The sequence below is a fragment of the Notechis scutatus genome, chromosome 11, assembly GCF_049901735.1.
Source record: "Notechis scutatus isolate UNSWTSFEM ecotype Mainland chromosome 11, rNotScu1.2, whole genome shotgun sequence".
Lineage (NCBI taxonomy): Eukaryota > Metazoa > Chordata > Lepidosauria > Squamata > Elapidae > Notechis > Notechis scutatus.
In genome coordinates, this window is record NC_142019.1 from 1,888,422 (window position 1) to 1,903,207 (window position 14,786).

Consider the following 14,786-nt stretch of genomic DNA (forward strand, 5'->3'; position numbering starts at 1 on the left):
AAGCAGGACACGGGATCTTTGGTCACTCCGCGTTTTGTGGCTAATTCAGTTGTGAAATTGACCTCAAAGGCACTTGCCTTGTAGACCAAGGCTCAACTACAGATTAACCACCTGAATGATCTATGCTAATTCTCACTGTCAAGCTGCAAAGTTTTAACTAAAAATAGTTGGGTTTTGAGAGTCTATATACCAAAAGTCAGGCTCCACTTTTCCCCCCCTAGAGAAAATGTTCTGTATTTAGCAATGTTCAAAAATTACACATCAATAAAATAAGGAAGCATTTAAAAGAAAATGGCAACCAGTTCAAACGTTTAATGCATTTTATATAATATATTGCCTTTGGGACCTGACTTCTGAGGCCTGGCTTACCTTACATATTTAGATATACTATTTACCTGAAGGTGAGTAGCTTTAAATGGAATATTTGATAAGAGGTATTGTTTGAGAGCCCTACTAGACAGTAGCATGACAAATCCTGAATTGAAATGAGCTACAGAAAAGTGCCGATATGATTGTCTACCAAGCCATGATTACACCATTTGTTCTGATATCATTCCTTGGGATGATTTACAGAAAAAGTTCTGATTTTTCAGGGATTTACCCCTCTCTTAAGCCATCCCAAGATCTTGTTTACCAATTCAACCCAAGCTTGCGGTTTGATCTTAAAAGATGTACAACTTTTGATAAAATTGGAAGTTATACGTATGGCACTGCTGTACACACCATTGTGAGAATCAGGGCATGTACATTCTCTGCCCCGGTCTCCCAATTTTAATTATTATTTTTTTAAACTTTATTTTAAGCCTAGAGAGCGGCCTAGTGGTGAAGAGGCTCACCTCCTACTCGGAAGGCTGAGTGTTCAATCATAGATAGCAGATGTTTCTCTCCTAGAGTGCAAAGCAGAAAAAAATATCTGTGAACTATGCATAGGCATCTGGCCAGTAAATTCTCAGCATCTTCCAGTTGCTGCAATTCTACCCCGAATTAAGGGATTACAGAGTGTAAAAAGGGAGTTTTTTTCTTTTTTTAATTTAAAGTCTAAATTAATGTGTGGGTTTCTGTCCGGGCTGACAGTTCCGGGGGTGGGGGGGAGAGAAAGGCCACTTGTTTCCTGCGTGGGGAGCGAATGGAAATGAGCACAACTTGGCAAGCGAGCTGCTTTTACTGCAGTTTAATCAATGTGATTCATGAGAATTCTGCACGGCATCTTTGGAGACGAGAAAAGGCTGAGCGTGGTGGTGGATTTCTTGGAAGCTTCCCACTTCGTTAAAAACCTGGAGCCCCTGAAATCTAGACGGCGCCTAAGGACTGCAGGAACAAGACACACACACACACACACACACACACACACGGCAACAAGACCCAGTTCCTCACAGAGTCATCGTAAGACAATTCCCCACAAAAATGGGAGAAACAGAAGAGGAGCCAAGCTATGACGACGCCTACGGAAAGAGTGCTTCATGGGCTTTTCAGTGTGCAGAACCATAATTGTTGCCAGCCAGTTGCCTCTTACAAGGTGTTCCGGACTAACTGACAGAACATCGCATCTGTTCTATCGCTCCATACGAGCACCACGCTGTGTGCCCATTCTAAAGGGAAGTAGACCATTGTGCCCGGGTCGAGCGCTTAAATCTTCCTGGACCTTTGTGTCCAATGGGAATGGCATGGGCCCAACAAAGCTAGTTCTTTTGGTCTTGTGCACGCAGTCTCGCACTCCATGCACACCACACACACAGAAAAGGAACAGCCATTAATCCGCGCGCGCCCTTCGCAGTAAGATGGCAGGGCGCGAGCAACGGTGGAAACCTAAAAGTCGGCACGATCCCCTCCGCTCCTCCATCACTCCAGGTGTCCTTCGCGACACCCACACACGCACCGATCACTCAATGGGCCCACAGCAGGAGAAGCAATGGCTCGTTTGAGCCGTGAGTAAGAAGCGAGGGCTGGCCCTGGAATGGAGGCAAGCGATCGCCACCCGATGGCGACCTCAACGCGGGAAGCCCAAGAACCTTTGAGCTTGAAAGAAAAGGAGGACTAGCAAGAGCCCAGCTGAATGGCAGTCATTTCATTGGTGATCGTGGAAGGCCGAGGTAGGCACCCCAAGCAACCTGTCCCCCACTCTAGCGCTGAAAAACAGCAAAAAACCCCACCCCCACCCCCAAAAAAAGTGTGAAAGAAAAATCACAATGGTCAGGTAACGCAACCAAGCAAAGCAAGGCCCCTGGCGTTAAAAGAGGACATTCCTGCTCATCGTCCCACCATTAACGTGAGCTGCCTCTAGGCAACGGCACAGGGGCACGGATGGCTCCGAAGAAGGGGAATCCTTGCGCTTTCTCTTGACCTGCTGCCAGCGACGGTGTTCCTTTGGAGAAGAAACACGGCCAGAAGTTTTTAAAAATACTTCCCCCCTCTTAAGGCATCCACAAAAAGTGTCCATACGGTCAGGATCCACTGGGTTTGTCTTCTCCCTGGACGACAAGGCCAGGCTTCCCTCTCCTTTAGGTCGAGTGCAGAGGGATGACAAATTTGCAGCCGAAAGGCGAGTGGTAATTGATGCCCACCTCCTGGAACACTTTCTGCGGGATGCCGATGTCACACAGGTACAGCCGGCCGGCCCTCTCGCCCAGCGGCAACGGCAGGCCCAGGGCCAGAGACCACTTGGCGTCGATTTCTTGTTCCATTTCATTCACCGGAGGGTCCAAGCTCAGGACGGGGGCTCTGTTCTGGTTGGCCCAGTCTACGGCAGCTTTGTACCAAGGCTGATCCCTCAGGAAAATGTTCTCGTGGCAATCCAAGCAGTTGATGACTAAGTCAACAGGCGTCTCTGGAAGATCTAGGGGGGAGGAAAGAGAAGGCATTAGGCATTTGCGAATGGAGTGTCTGAAATCAGGGGTGGGATTCTACCGGTTCGCACCTATTGGCTAGAACCGGTTGTTAACATTCTAAGCAGTTCGGAGAACCGATTGTTAGAAGACATTACTGGGCTAATCCTGTAAGGAAGGCAGGAAGGAAACATTCTGGTGTTGCTTACAGAAACTGCCTCTCCGTTAACCCTTATTACATTCTTGGCAGGACTAGACTTCCTGTCTCAGGAACTTCTCTGGAGGTTTTTTTCCCCTCCTTTGCTGGTACTTTGCTTGTGTGGAGGGACCATTCAAAGTTACAATGGCACTGAAAAAAGTGACTTATGACCCTTTTTCACACTTACGACTGTTGCAGCTTCCCTACAGTCATGAGAGGCCAGGCGAGGAGATGCGTGCCTCAACGTTAGTGATATTGTTGGCCATGCCCAGCCAATAACATGACCACCAAGCCACACCCACCAACTTAGCCACGCCCACAGAACCAGTTGTTAAAAAAATTGAATCCCACCCCTGTCTGAAACTCAACATTACACTTAACATCAAAAACATCATCAAATAAACCCAACAAAGAAGGTTCTTTCTGCACCAACTCAGAAAGCTCAAACTGCCCAAGGAGCTGTTGATCCAGTTCTACAGAGGAATGATTGAGTCTGTCATCTGCACCAGAGGTGGTATTCAGCAGGTTCTGACCAGTTCTGGAGAACCGGCAGCGGAAATTTTGAGTAGTTCAGAGAACCAGCAAATACCACCTGAGGTTTTACAGTATCCTTCCCCTTCCATGCCCACCAAGCCGCGCCCACAGAACCAGCAGTAAAAAAAAATTGAATCACACCACTGATCTGCACCTCTTATCGCTGTCTGGTTTGGTTCTGCAACCCAACAGGACAGACACAGACTCCAGAGAGCAATTAGGAGCTGCAGAAAAAACAATTACTACCAACCTGCCTTCCATTGAGGACCTGTACACTGCACGAGTCAAAAAGAGGGCTGTGAAAATATCTACAAAGCTGGCTGAGGAATTCTGGGAGTGGAAGTCCACAAGTCTTAAAGTTGCCAAGTTTGGGGACCTCTGGTCTAATCTGTCGCCTCGGCCTGCGACCGGATTCAACCTGTTCAGGTTGTATCCCTGAGATGGAAAAACAAACCAGCATTTTCCCCACTAGATGGAGCTGGTCAGATTCAAACTGGAACAGGCGGTCAAAATAGCTAATGCTTCCCGCATCTAGAAGCCTCAATGGACCTCAAAACTTCCTTGGCGTCTTCCAGTTGCGCCTCGGACACTAGCAACCAAAATATTCCAAATCTGCCCCCACCGCCCTGAAGTACAATTTTGATCAGCTCACTTTCTTCCTAAGCCTCCCCCCCCCCACTTTAAAACAAAGACATTTGATTTTAAAAACCCTTAAAAGACTTTTTAAGAGATATCAAATGTTGACCTCGCCCCATGAAATGTGTTTGTGGAAGGTTCACAGGAGTCCAAAAAGCACGAATTAATTGTAGCACGAGCCAACATTGAAATGGGTACCTGCCTTTTAGAGGGTTCCACTTCTGAATCCCTGGAATGGATTGTTTTATGGAGTGCTGGGAACACCCCGATTCACGCGTCTTAATGTCTTGGTTTTAGGCGGTGGCAAAATCGAGGAAATTTGATCTGGAATAATTCTAAGTAGCAGGCAGCCTTTTAAAGTTTCATCCCGTCTTTCTCTTTGTGTTTTAGGCTTACCTTTATGGTGTTTGATGATTGTGGGGTCTTGCTAATAAGAATTGAGAGATAATTTAACAGATTAACAGAGTTGGGAGGGACCTTGTAGGTCATCTAGTTCAACCCAAGCAGGAGACCCTACACCATTTCTGACAGAAGGCAGTCCAGTCTCTTCTTGAAAGCCTCCAGGGATGAAGCTCCCACAACTTCCAAAGGCAACTTCTGTTCCATGGGTTGATTGTTCTCCCTGTCAGAAAATTCCTCCTTATTTCCAGGTTGAATCTCTCCTTGTTCAGCTTCCATCCATTATTCCTTGTCTTGGAAAACAGCTTGACTCCTTCCTCCTCTCTGTGGCAGCCCCTCAAATATTGGAAGACTGCTATCCTGTCTCCCCTGGTCCTTCCCTTCTCTTCCCTAGACTAGCCCTGCCCAGTTCCTGCAACCGTTCATCGTATTCATCGTCTAATTTAAAAGGCTCCATTTGCTATTACCTTTAATGCTGGACACCTGCTGGCCTTCTGTCTTGCTGAAGAGCGTCAGCTCGTTGGTGATCGATTCCAGCATCTTGACGAAATTGGGGAGGAACAGAATGACGTCGACGTCGTGATTGGAGAGGTGCCGACCACAGCTGATCCCCTGGGCCCCTTTCACGTGGGGGCCACACAACAAGGCCACGATGGGTCGCTGGTGAATGTTTTTAGGGTTCAGCCTGGAAGCAAAGGAGGATTGAGTTTTGTTGAAGTGTGAATTTACAGACTAAGGTGTCAGCGTTCCAGGAAACCTCCACGCCAACAAACAACTCTGAGACATCTTCTCAAAAGTTCTGTTTTAATTGGACAGTAAACTGGCACATCCGGGGAATCCTGAATCTGAAAGTTCTGGGCTTCCTTGCAATAAGTAAAAACTACAAATCCACCCACTCAGCAATCATCGCATCCCATGCCCCAATTGCCATCCATCCCAACTTGAGACTTCCCCTCACCCAGGTGCAGAAATGACATGACCTTGAATTAGAAAAAGAATGTTGTTATGTCTAACTACATATACACTCCAAGAAATTCCCCCCTCCCATTTTCCCAGGCTCAAAATGTGGCAGCGTGGGAGCATCTGGTCTCAATATGGCTTCCAAAGCTGACACAAGGTGCAGAGGAGAAAAGCTTGTTGCTTCTCTGAGAAAAGGAACTTTGAATCCATTTACCTGTTGGGTCCTCCGAGCAAACTCAGGGCCATCTGGCTGGCGCACACACCTGTCATTTCCAACCTCCGCTCAAGAGTCAAGCCATGCTTCTCGGCCACGGAAAGCAGCTTTTTGTGCAGCTCGTAAGAGACGCTCGGGACAACCAAGCCGGAATCTGAAACGCAGAATTGGAGGAGAGTTATCCATGGGCCCTTGAACAAAAGGAGGAGGGCAGATCCATCACCTAAGTCACCATCCAAAGGAAGGCCAGGTTTAAGCAATGGGACTTGACCCTTTTAAACTTGGCCATCCCATCCCAGAGTTCTTTAGGACCGTCGACAAAGTGGGTCATACAAAGCTCAAGGAAGGAACTATGTGCTTTCCCAATTCTATAAGCCAGCATGTGAGAGACGTAAGCTGGTTTCAGAGCTGATGTACAGAATCCATACCTTCAAGAAGCAGGGATGTTGTGGCCGTCCAGATGTGGTGAACTACAGTTACCAACACCTCCATCACGCTAAAGGAGTTACTGAGACTTTTTTCAGCTACCAGAGCCCATTGTTACAGATTAACAGAGTTGGAAGGGACCTTGTAGGTCATCTCGTGCAACACCCCCACCCAAGCAGGAGACCCTACACCATTTCTGACAGTTGGCAGTCCACTCTCTTCTTGAAAGCCTCCAATGATGAAGCTCCCACAACTTCCAGAGGCAACTTCTGTTCCATGATTGCTCTCACTGTCCTTATTTCCAGGTTGAATCTCTCCTTGTTCAATTTCCATCCATTGTTCTTTGTCTGGCTTTCGGGTGCTTTAGAAAATAGCTTGGCCCCCTTCCTCCTCTCTGGGGCAGCCCCTCACATACGAGAACCTCATTCCTTCCTTAAGGTAAAACTATGCAAAGAAAAAAGATGATTATTCTGCAAGACTATTTTAGTAGACTCTTAGTAGTCTCAATGCCAAATCTTTAGGGGACACCTGCCTGAGTAACCCCAAGATTGGGGTTTTTTAAGAGTAATAGAATCTGGGTTTGGCTTTAGAGGGATGGGTGATCTCAATCAAATCGAAGGGAACCGTGACTTGTGAACCCAGCTGGCAACAAGAAGTTGTTTAATGTCTCTTGTTGACAAGCTTATTTATTGCACAGAAAAAGAGAGGCCAAGCAGTGTGTAGTTTGACCTTGCGTGTTCACAGCCAATTAAAGTCCCGACCTTATCTTTATCGGCTTTATTACATTAAGTATCAATGCTACGGCTACTTTGTTCTTGAAACGCCGACAACAACAGTGATAACTTTATTGCAAAAGAAACAGTCCTATATGTTCAAAGTCAGAGAGGCACCAGCCCTGATTACAGTAATATAGGTAGTCCTCAAGTGCAGGGGTCGCCAACCTTTTGGACCTCAGGGACCACCAAACTCATCATTTTAAATCCCGCCGACCAGAGACCCTGGGAAAATCCCCCCCAAAAGTCTGCAGGAACATCCCCCACCCCGTTTTCCTACCGACCGATCATTCTTTATTTGGGATTGCAGGATACAGTCTCCAGCTCCATTCTCGGGGGGAGAGAGAGAGACTTTTGGCTTCGTGCAAGGAAAGCAGCAGAAGCAGCAGAAGTCTTTCTTTCTCTCCCCCAAACTCTGCCAGGAATGAGTCTTTGTGAGCCTCTTGGAGCAGGAGGCCTTGCAGGGACCCAAAGACTCATTTCTGGCAGAGTTTGGGGGAGAGAAAGAAAGACCTTTGCTGCTTTGGCTGCTGCTTTCCTTGCGTGCAGCGAAAAGCAAAAGAAGAAAGCAGTGGAAAGAAGCAGCCCAGTGGCCAGGCCAGGCACGTGGGACGAGTGGGGCAAGTCCCCCCGTCCCCCCTCTTCCCCCTTCCCTCACTACCTCATGTTGTTCACAATGCAAGCAACACAAGCCTTGTGTTCCCACAGGCCATGTGGGTGGCGCAGCCTTGTGTTCCCACACAACCTGGATTAATTACTTTGGGGGGGACATTTCTCTGCGTACCACCAAAATTTTCTCATGAACCACCAGTGGTCCCTGGTCCACTGGTTGGCGACCACTGCTCAAGTGGTCATTAATGAGACATCACACAAAGAAGAGGGGAGGTCAAGCTATTCTCCAAAGCACCTGAAGGCAGGACAAGAAACAATGGATGGAAACTTATCAAGGAGAGAAGCGACCTGGAATTAAGGAGGAATTTCTTGTCAGTGGGTTTCAAGCGGGTATTTCAGCACTTGGTTCCTGTTTGGTGTGTGCGCGCTCCCGTTTCAGCACTCGGTGCCGAAAAGATTAACTACCACTGGTAGAGGGTCTCCTGTTGAGGTATTCCCCGTTAGGAGAATGAGTGCACTCAGGGAAACATAGTGAGAGTGGGAATGAATAACACACAACCAGCATACAGATACACTGAATAGTAAAATGTAGGTTTTACATCCAGTAAACGGGTAAACAAAGTCCAACCAACAGTCCAAATCATACACGGTTAAAGCAGTTAGTATCAGTCCAGGGATAATCCAAAAATGAAGTCCAGTATCATAAACAAAATTCAGTAAACAGAGTTTGCGAACAGTTGCAAGACTCACAGCAATCCAAGCAGAACGACGATCAGGCAAAAGGCAAATGCAAGAACCAGGTTTCTGGCTCCATCTCATGGCCGTTGGAGGAACCTCAGCCAATCACAAGTACAGTGTTCTCTTCAAGATACAGCAGTATTAAATGACTATCCTGGTTTATACATTGCCAACCCAACTGTTAGGTGACTATCATTCCTAACAGCTCAAGCAGGGGGCTGGACTAGAAGACCCCCTCCAAAGCCCCTTCCAACTCTTCTCATGCTGTGAACACGGGGGTTTTATATGCAAGCCCACCGCTTGCCCCGAGCAAAGTTTGGGAAGTAAGCAAGCGCTAAGCAACTGGGTGTAACCTGAGGACTATGTGCACTGCCTTGGAGCCCCGGAGGTGGTGAATGGTGAGGGTGTGCAGGGCTGGGCTACTTTCCAGGGGAAACAGGCCTCTTTCATCACCCTCGTTTGCTGGCCTTGCGTGCCTTCGCAGCTCTTGGCTCCTAAGGGCCCTTCATATGTAAGGGGAATCTTGCTGGGAGCAGGAGAAAGATAAGGCGTGCAATTACACAGTGACGAGGCTGCATTCGTTGCTCTCGGATGGGGGCGTGAGAGAACCCAGAGGATTCCCCTCCCTGCTTCTCCCTCACGCAAGGGCAACCAGTTGGACCAGCTTATCACAACCAGACGGGCTTAAATAAACTCAGTGAAGGCGGGCGGCGATGTAAAAAAAAAACAAACAAACAAGGTAGCGTGTAAAGCTGGAGGAAAACAAAATGTGTAATGACGGAGCTGCAACCGGAGGCTGGCCCAGAGCCAGATTTAAATTACACCAGGGCTGGGAGATCGAAGAGGAGAACGAACGAGCTTAGGATGGGATATGGCATCGCCGGGGTTGCCAACTCCCAAGGTAGATGCTGCCGACACAGCTTTGCAATGGGGCACCGAAGGAGGCCGTTACGCTTCGTTTTAATTCCCATTGATGCCAAATCCTGCCCCCGTTTGCTCCATGCCTTATCACAACTGCTGGCTTCGCTTGGTTGCCTGCAACCCCAATAAGGCTTTTTGCCTGCCCAAGGAGGTGCTGATCCAGTTCTACTGAGGAATGATTGACTCTGTCATCTGCAACTCTGTAACTGTCAGATTTGGTTCTGCAACCCAACAGGACAGACACAGACTTCAGAGGATAATTAGTACTATAGAAAAAACAATTATTACCCACCTGCCTTCAATTGAGGACCTGTATCTTACGCAAGTCAAAAAGAGGGCTGTGAAAATGTTTACAGTCCCCTCACATCCTGGACATAAAACTCCTTCCCTCAAAACGACGCTAAAGAGCGCTGCACACCAGAACAACTAGACGCAAGAACAGCTTTTCCCGAAAGCCATCACTCTGCTAAAACAAATAGCAACACTGACCAACTATTTACAAAGTCTGCATTACTATTACTATTAATCTTCTCATCACTCCTTATCACCCATCCCCTCCCACTTGTGACTGTGTGACTGTAACTTTGTCACTTGTATCCTTAGGATTGACATTGACTGTTTCCTAGTATGTTTTGATTGCTCATTGTACCCCATGACTATCATTAAGTGTTGTGCCTGATGATTCTTGACTCCTGATGAATGTCTCTTTTCTTTGATGTACACTGAGAGCATTTGCACCAAGACAAATTCCTTGTGTGTCCAATCACGCTTGGCCAATAAAAGAATTCTATTCAAACCACTTTTCCCTCTGTTAGGCTGCGGTCTCCCTCCATTGAAACGAGTCACGCGAGAATCACGGCTCTGCTGTGAGACCTAATCGGATTTGCTGAAGGCAACTGGGCCACCGTTCAGAGGAGAGGGCCAGTGGTGGCCGGACACATCCGCTTCCTCCAATCGCTTCAGAGAACATCTGAAGAAGACTTTGAGAGTAGCCACTTCTGGTCTTCGGACTTCCTTTTCAAAGCAACACCCTAAGGTTTACAGGAAGCTCTCGACTTGCCACCTCAGTTTAGCCAAAACTTCTGTTGCTAAGCGAGACAGTCGTTGGGCAAGATTTGCCCCCATGTTACGACCTTCCTTGCCACCGTTGTTAAGCGAAGCACTGCAGCTGTTAAAGTTAGCAACATGGTTCTGGGTTCTCAGTGGCTTTCCTTGTCACGTCACCCCCATCATAAATACGAGCCAGTTGCCAAGTGCCTGGATTTTGATCACGTGACGGGGATGCTACAACGGCTGGGAATTGTGAAAAGTGGGTCATAAATCAATTTTTTACTTCGAGCGGTCACTAAATAAACCGCCGTTAAGTCAAGGACTACCTGTGACCGTGTGAAAATACCAACCTACCCGTGCAGAACTCTTTGCTCGCCTGGGGGACGGTGATCCTCCGGTAGACGATGGGCTCAGACTCCAGGATGTTCTCGTCATGGCGGTAGCGGGCGGCCGCCTTCTCGCTGGGTGTGCCCCGGGAGCGGGTCCCGCCCTTCCTCTCATAGGTTTCTATCTCTTCAAATACCGCGGCCTTGTCGAAGAGGGCCAGGTTGCCCTCGAAGTCAAAATCGGTGTCCGGGATCTCTTCGATGTCGTCTCCAAAGCATTCGTCGTCCTTGCTCTTCATCTGGCCGTTCTTCAGGCCGCTCTTTTTGGGGGTCGCTTGGTTGGGATGACGGCTACTGGACGACCCTGGGAGGGAAGAGGACACAGGTCAGAAGAGCCCGGGGTTTGCTTTCGAGGAGAGAGCCAAAGGCAGGGACCCCCCAAAGCCCCAGAAAGCAGGCCGTGGAAACAAGCAAAGCCCCATCCGTGGGATGCTGGCAGTCTCCAAAACCACGCCCCTTCCGGTCCACGGAAAAGCCTCTCTCCATGGAACCGGTGTTCTGACCCAGCTCCCCAAACACAGCAAACCCTCTGAAATTAACTCCACGATTCCTTTATTAGGAGCAGCCCTGGCAAAATGCTTCTCTCTCACTGCAGGCTAATAAGTCCAGGTGACCGGGAGATGAATACTCATCTGTCACATCTATTCATCTCCACCCCCTTCCTTTTATCCCCAGAGCTCGGGTGGGGGGCTTCACTAGCAGCGGTGGCTCTTCCATCCGAAGGACCAGCCCGTAGATTTCCACTGCTCTCTCTCCTCTGCCTTCTGCCATCAGGCACTGCATCAGCCACCTCCAGACCTGGCTCTTCCATCCCAAGGACCCGCCTGCTCTTCTGCTGCATGCCATTCGCGTCAGGCACTGGACCCAGCTGTTCCTCCTCTTCCTCATCAGCCACCTCCAGACCTGGCTCTTCCATCCCAAGGACCCGCCCATAGATTTCCACTGCTCTCCTCCTCTCTGCCTTCTGCGCATCCACGCGTCAGGCACTGGACCCAGCTGTTCCTCCTCTTCCTCATCAGCCACCTCCAGACCTAAGGGGCTGTTGATTCTCCCTTTGAGGGCTGACGGACGGCCCAGGCTCCGCCTCTCTCTCTCTGCCAGCTCCATTCCCTCTTCCCCCTTGGGGCTCTCGGGTTGCCCTGATGCTGACCTTGACTCCCACACCTCCTCCTCTGCTTTGGCTCCTGGCGGGGCCGGCGGCCGATCAGCCGCAACCACCAGTCCACGGTGCCCCAACGGTTGGGGGGCCTTTTGTCATACAGAAACCAGGCAGAGCAACAGACCGTAACCACAGCCACACCAAGGTGGAACCATGGAATGAAGTCCTAGGAGAGACTCACACGAGTTGTGCCTGCGGCGGAAGTTTTTGGAGGGGTTCAAGGATTCCATGTGTCGGTCCATGTAGCTTTTCGAACAGGGGTGCAGCTGAGGAGAAAGAGCAGCCTCTTGGGCCTTCACGTCCGTTCTCCTGGGGATGTTCTGCGGAGCACTGGTAGGCTTCCTCAGCAATTTTCCAGTGCCGTTCTGACTGGCACCACCCGGGCACTCGAGAACAGGAATGCCAAGGTCGGGGTGCTGGAAGTCTCCACATGGTCCGTTATCGCCAAGGCCTGGAATCTCCAGGATCTTCAGCTCAGTGATATCCCCAGCCCTAAACAGGGGGGAAGAGGATCAGAGATGAGGTTAACTGGCCAGAGTGCTTGCCTCTCATCGCATCCTGCTAGCCCGCGTGGGGTAGAAAAGGAAGAGCTACGCATCTTGAGGGCTTCCGGTTGGGGAAAGAGTGCTATATAGGAACATACATCATCCTGGTTCATAGTTTAACCATCAAGAAACTACACTGCCAGAAGAACCTTTCCCAAAATACAAACGCGGTAAGTGGAGGGGGAAAAAAAAGTGGCAAGTTTGTGAAACCTTTTCTCTGAGATTACGAGTTGTAAACGATGTTCAGATGCAACAAGCCATTCTGTAGCTCCTTTTTGTACGCATGGACAGACTTCCAGGCTGCTGGGTTTCCAAACAACCCACCTCCCTTATAAACATACATTGCACAAATTTATAATAAAAAAAAAGAAGACAGCAACTCAATTTGACAACAGCTAGAAGCCCTGAAAAAAAAATGAAGCATAAACGATGCACACCATAAATCTTGTAATGCTTCTTGCAATGTGTGTTTTCAGAAAGAAAGAAAAAAACTACAACAGTTTTCAAGCCTCAATGAAGAGTCAGAGAGGAGCATTTACCTGAAGGTCACCTCTGGCACCAAACACTTGACTCCGTTATGGAAAGGTCGCGTGAGTGAAATTGTCTGGCTGGCTTGATTCACAGCAGACACTCTTCCCTGGTACACTCCCAAGCTGTCTCCACAATTGATCGAGACGATGCTTCCGAGCCAATCCGTAGCCATGATTCCCGCGATTGCTGCAAAACAGTCAAAGGGGTGATGAACTAACACATATCGCACCAGAGGAGCATATTTTAGCTCAGGGTTGAACCGTGGAATCCTTGACGCTCTCTGAGCTTGGTGTTTTTCTTGTGGACGTTTCATTACCCAACTAGGGAACATCATCAGTGCTAGGAGGGAGTAGGGTTTGTGGAGAGAGGAGGAGGAGGAGGAAGAGGAGGACTGTGCTGTCCTTGTTGATCTCTGAACTTGGTGATTTTCTTGCAGACATTTCATTACCCATCTAGGGAACATCGTCAGTGCTAGGAGGGAGTGGGGTTTGTGGAGTGGAGGAGGACTGGAGGGTCCTTGATGCTCTCTGAGCTTGGTTGCACTGATGACATTGGGCGATGAAATGCCCACAAGCGAACAACCAGGCTCAGAAGGCACCCAGGGCTCCTGAAATAATCCTTGAGATACTTTGTAAGGATTAAATCTTTTTTTTTTAATCCACTACCAAACAGCCTGGCCCGTAGATCAGGTTAAGCGAGAGCGATTGCCCAGTTATTCAAGGGGTTTAGTGGTCCGTTCTGTCTGCCCACCAGTCGCTTTTGTACGTCCATCAACTTATCTGTCCGTCCGCCTATCTGTCCATCAACTTATCTGTCCGTCTGCCTATCTGTCCATCAACCTATCTGTCCGTCCGCCTATCTGTCCATCAACCTTTCTGTCCGTCCGTCTATCTGTCCATCCACCTATCTGTCCATCAACCTATCTGTCCATCAACCTATCTGTCCGTCCACCTATCTGTCCGTCAACCTATCTGTCCATCAACCTATCTGTCCATCAACCTATCTGTCCGTCCGCCTATCTGTCCATCAACCTATCTGTCCATCAACCCATCTGTCCATCAACCTATCTGTCCATCAACCTATCTGTCCATCCACCCACCAGTCTACCTATCCGACAGACGGGCAGGTGGACAAAGGCGTGCTGGCTGGGGATTCTGGGATCTGTTGCCCACACGTATGAAATTGGCTGAGGTTGCAGGTTCAAAGCCTGCACTGGAAGCCCAGCGAACCCCTTTGGACAGTTCCCTTCTCCATCCATCAGGGGGAGGATAAAATGGGGAGGGGGAGGCTCCCCCATTAAACTTGGGGGGACTCCCCTAAGTAAGTTCCCTTTTAAGGGGGAGGGGGAGCCACACACACACCCCAGGACCATCATGGCAAAGGTGAGACTCGAACCCGGGTCTTCGCCTTTCGGGGACCCCAACCTCTTCATTCTGGCCCATGTACTGAACTGGGGGAAAGGGAGGGGGGAGGGAGTGACGTCACTCCCCTCCCAAAGGGGGCGTGGCCGCTCCCCTCGCGCCTCTGCCTGAACAGCCCCCCAGGCGGGGGAGCGGCGGAGCAGCCGCGGCCCTGGCCCTCGGAACGGCGGAGAGGGGCGCCGGCGGGCCCCGCACAGGCCTCCCCGCGACCGCTTCCACACCTGGGACGAGCAGCCGAGGAACTCGCTCGACTCTTCTTTTCAGACGCCTTTGCTCCGGAAATGTCGCCCAGCAGGGGAAGTAGGCGTCACTTCCGCTTCCGCCTCGCTTTTAAGGCTGTCTAGGGATGAGACGCAGAGGCGATGGTCTTCGTGGGAAGGTACTCGGAGGGCGCATGCGTAAGAGGAGGGTAGGAAAGGTTCGGGCCGAGTGCTGGGCATGCGCATTGGCGATATTTGGG

At 49.5% G+C, this 14,786-nt stretch overlaps 1 protein-coding gene across 2 annotated transcripts; it reads right to left on the minus strand.

The window, feature by feature from the left end:
- Positions 1–1,155: 1,155 nt before the first annotated feature.
- EDC3 (enhancer of mRNA decapping 3) lies at positions 1,156–14,776 on the minus strand. 2 transcript variants are annotated; one of them, XM_087972546.1, is made up of 8 exons: positions 14,548–14,617; positions 12,914–13,091; positions 12,011–12,321; positions 10,639–10,974; positions 5,765–5,918; positions 5,058–5,275; positions 4,394–4,515; positions 1,156–2,833 (listed from the first exon to the last, which is right to left on the minus strand). In XM_087972546.1, exons 2-7 carry the CDS (start codon positions 13,075–13,077, stop codon positions 4,436–4,438), a joined length of 1,263 nt encoding a protein of 420 aa, XP_087828672.1. In that variant the 5' UTR covers positions 13,078–13,091; positions 14,548–14,617; the 3' UTR covers positions 1,156–2,833; positions 4,394–4,435. The 2 variants fall into 2 exon arrangements, with proteins under 2 accessions (XP_087828672.1, XP_026540305.1); XM_026684520.2 differs by lacking the exon at positions 4,394–4,515 and having other exon boundaries at positions 14,548–14,776.
- Between the last annotated feature and the right edge of the window lie 10 nt (positions 14,777–14,786).

Coding starts and splice junctions, on each gene's coding strand:
- EDC3 (XM_026684520.2), bottom strand. CDS start 13,077: ATGGCTACGGATTGGCTCGGAAGCATCGTCTCGATCAATTGTGGAGAC. Junction 10,975..12,010: donor CCGCCGCAGGCACAACTCGT/GTGAGTCTCTCC, acceptor CTTCCCTCCCAG/GGTCGTCCAGTAGCCGTCAT. Junction 2,834..5,057: donor GCAGGTGTCCAGCATTAAAG/GTAATAGCAAAT, acceptor CCTCCCCCCTAG/ATCTTCCAGAGACGCCTGTT.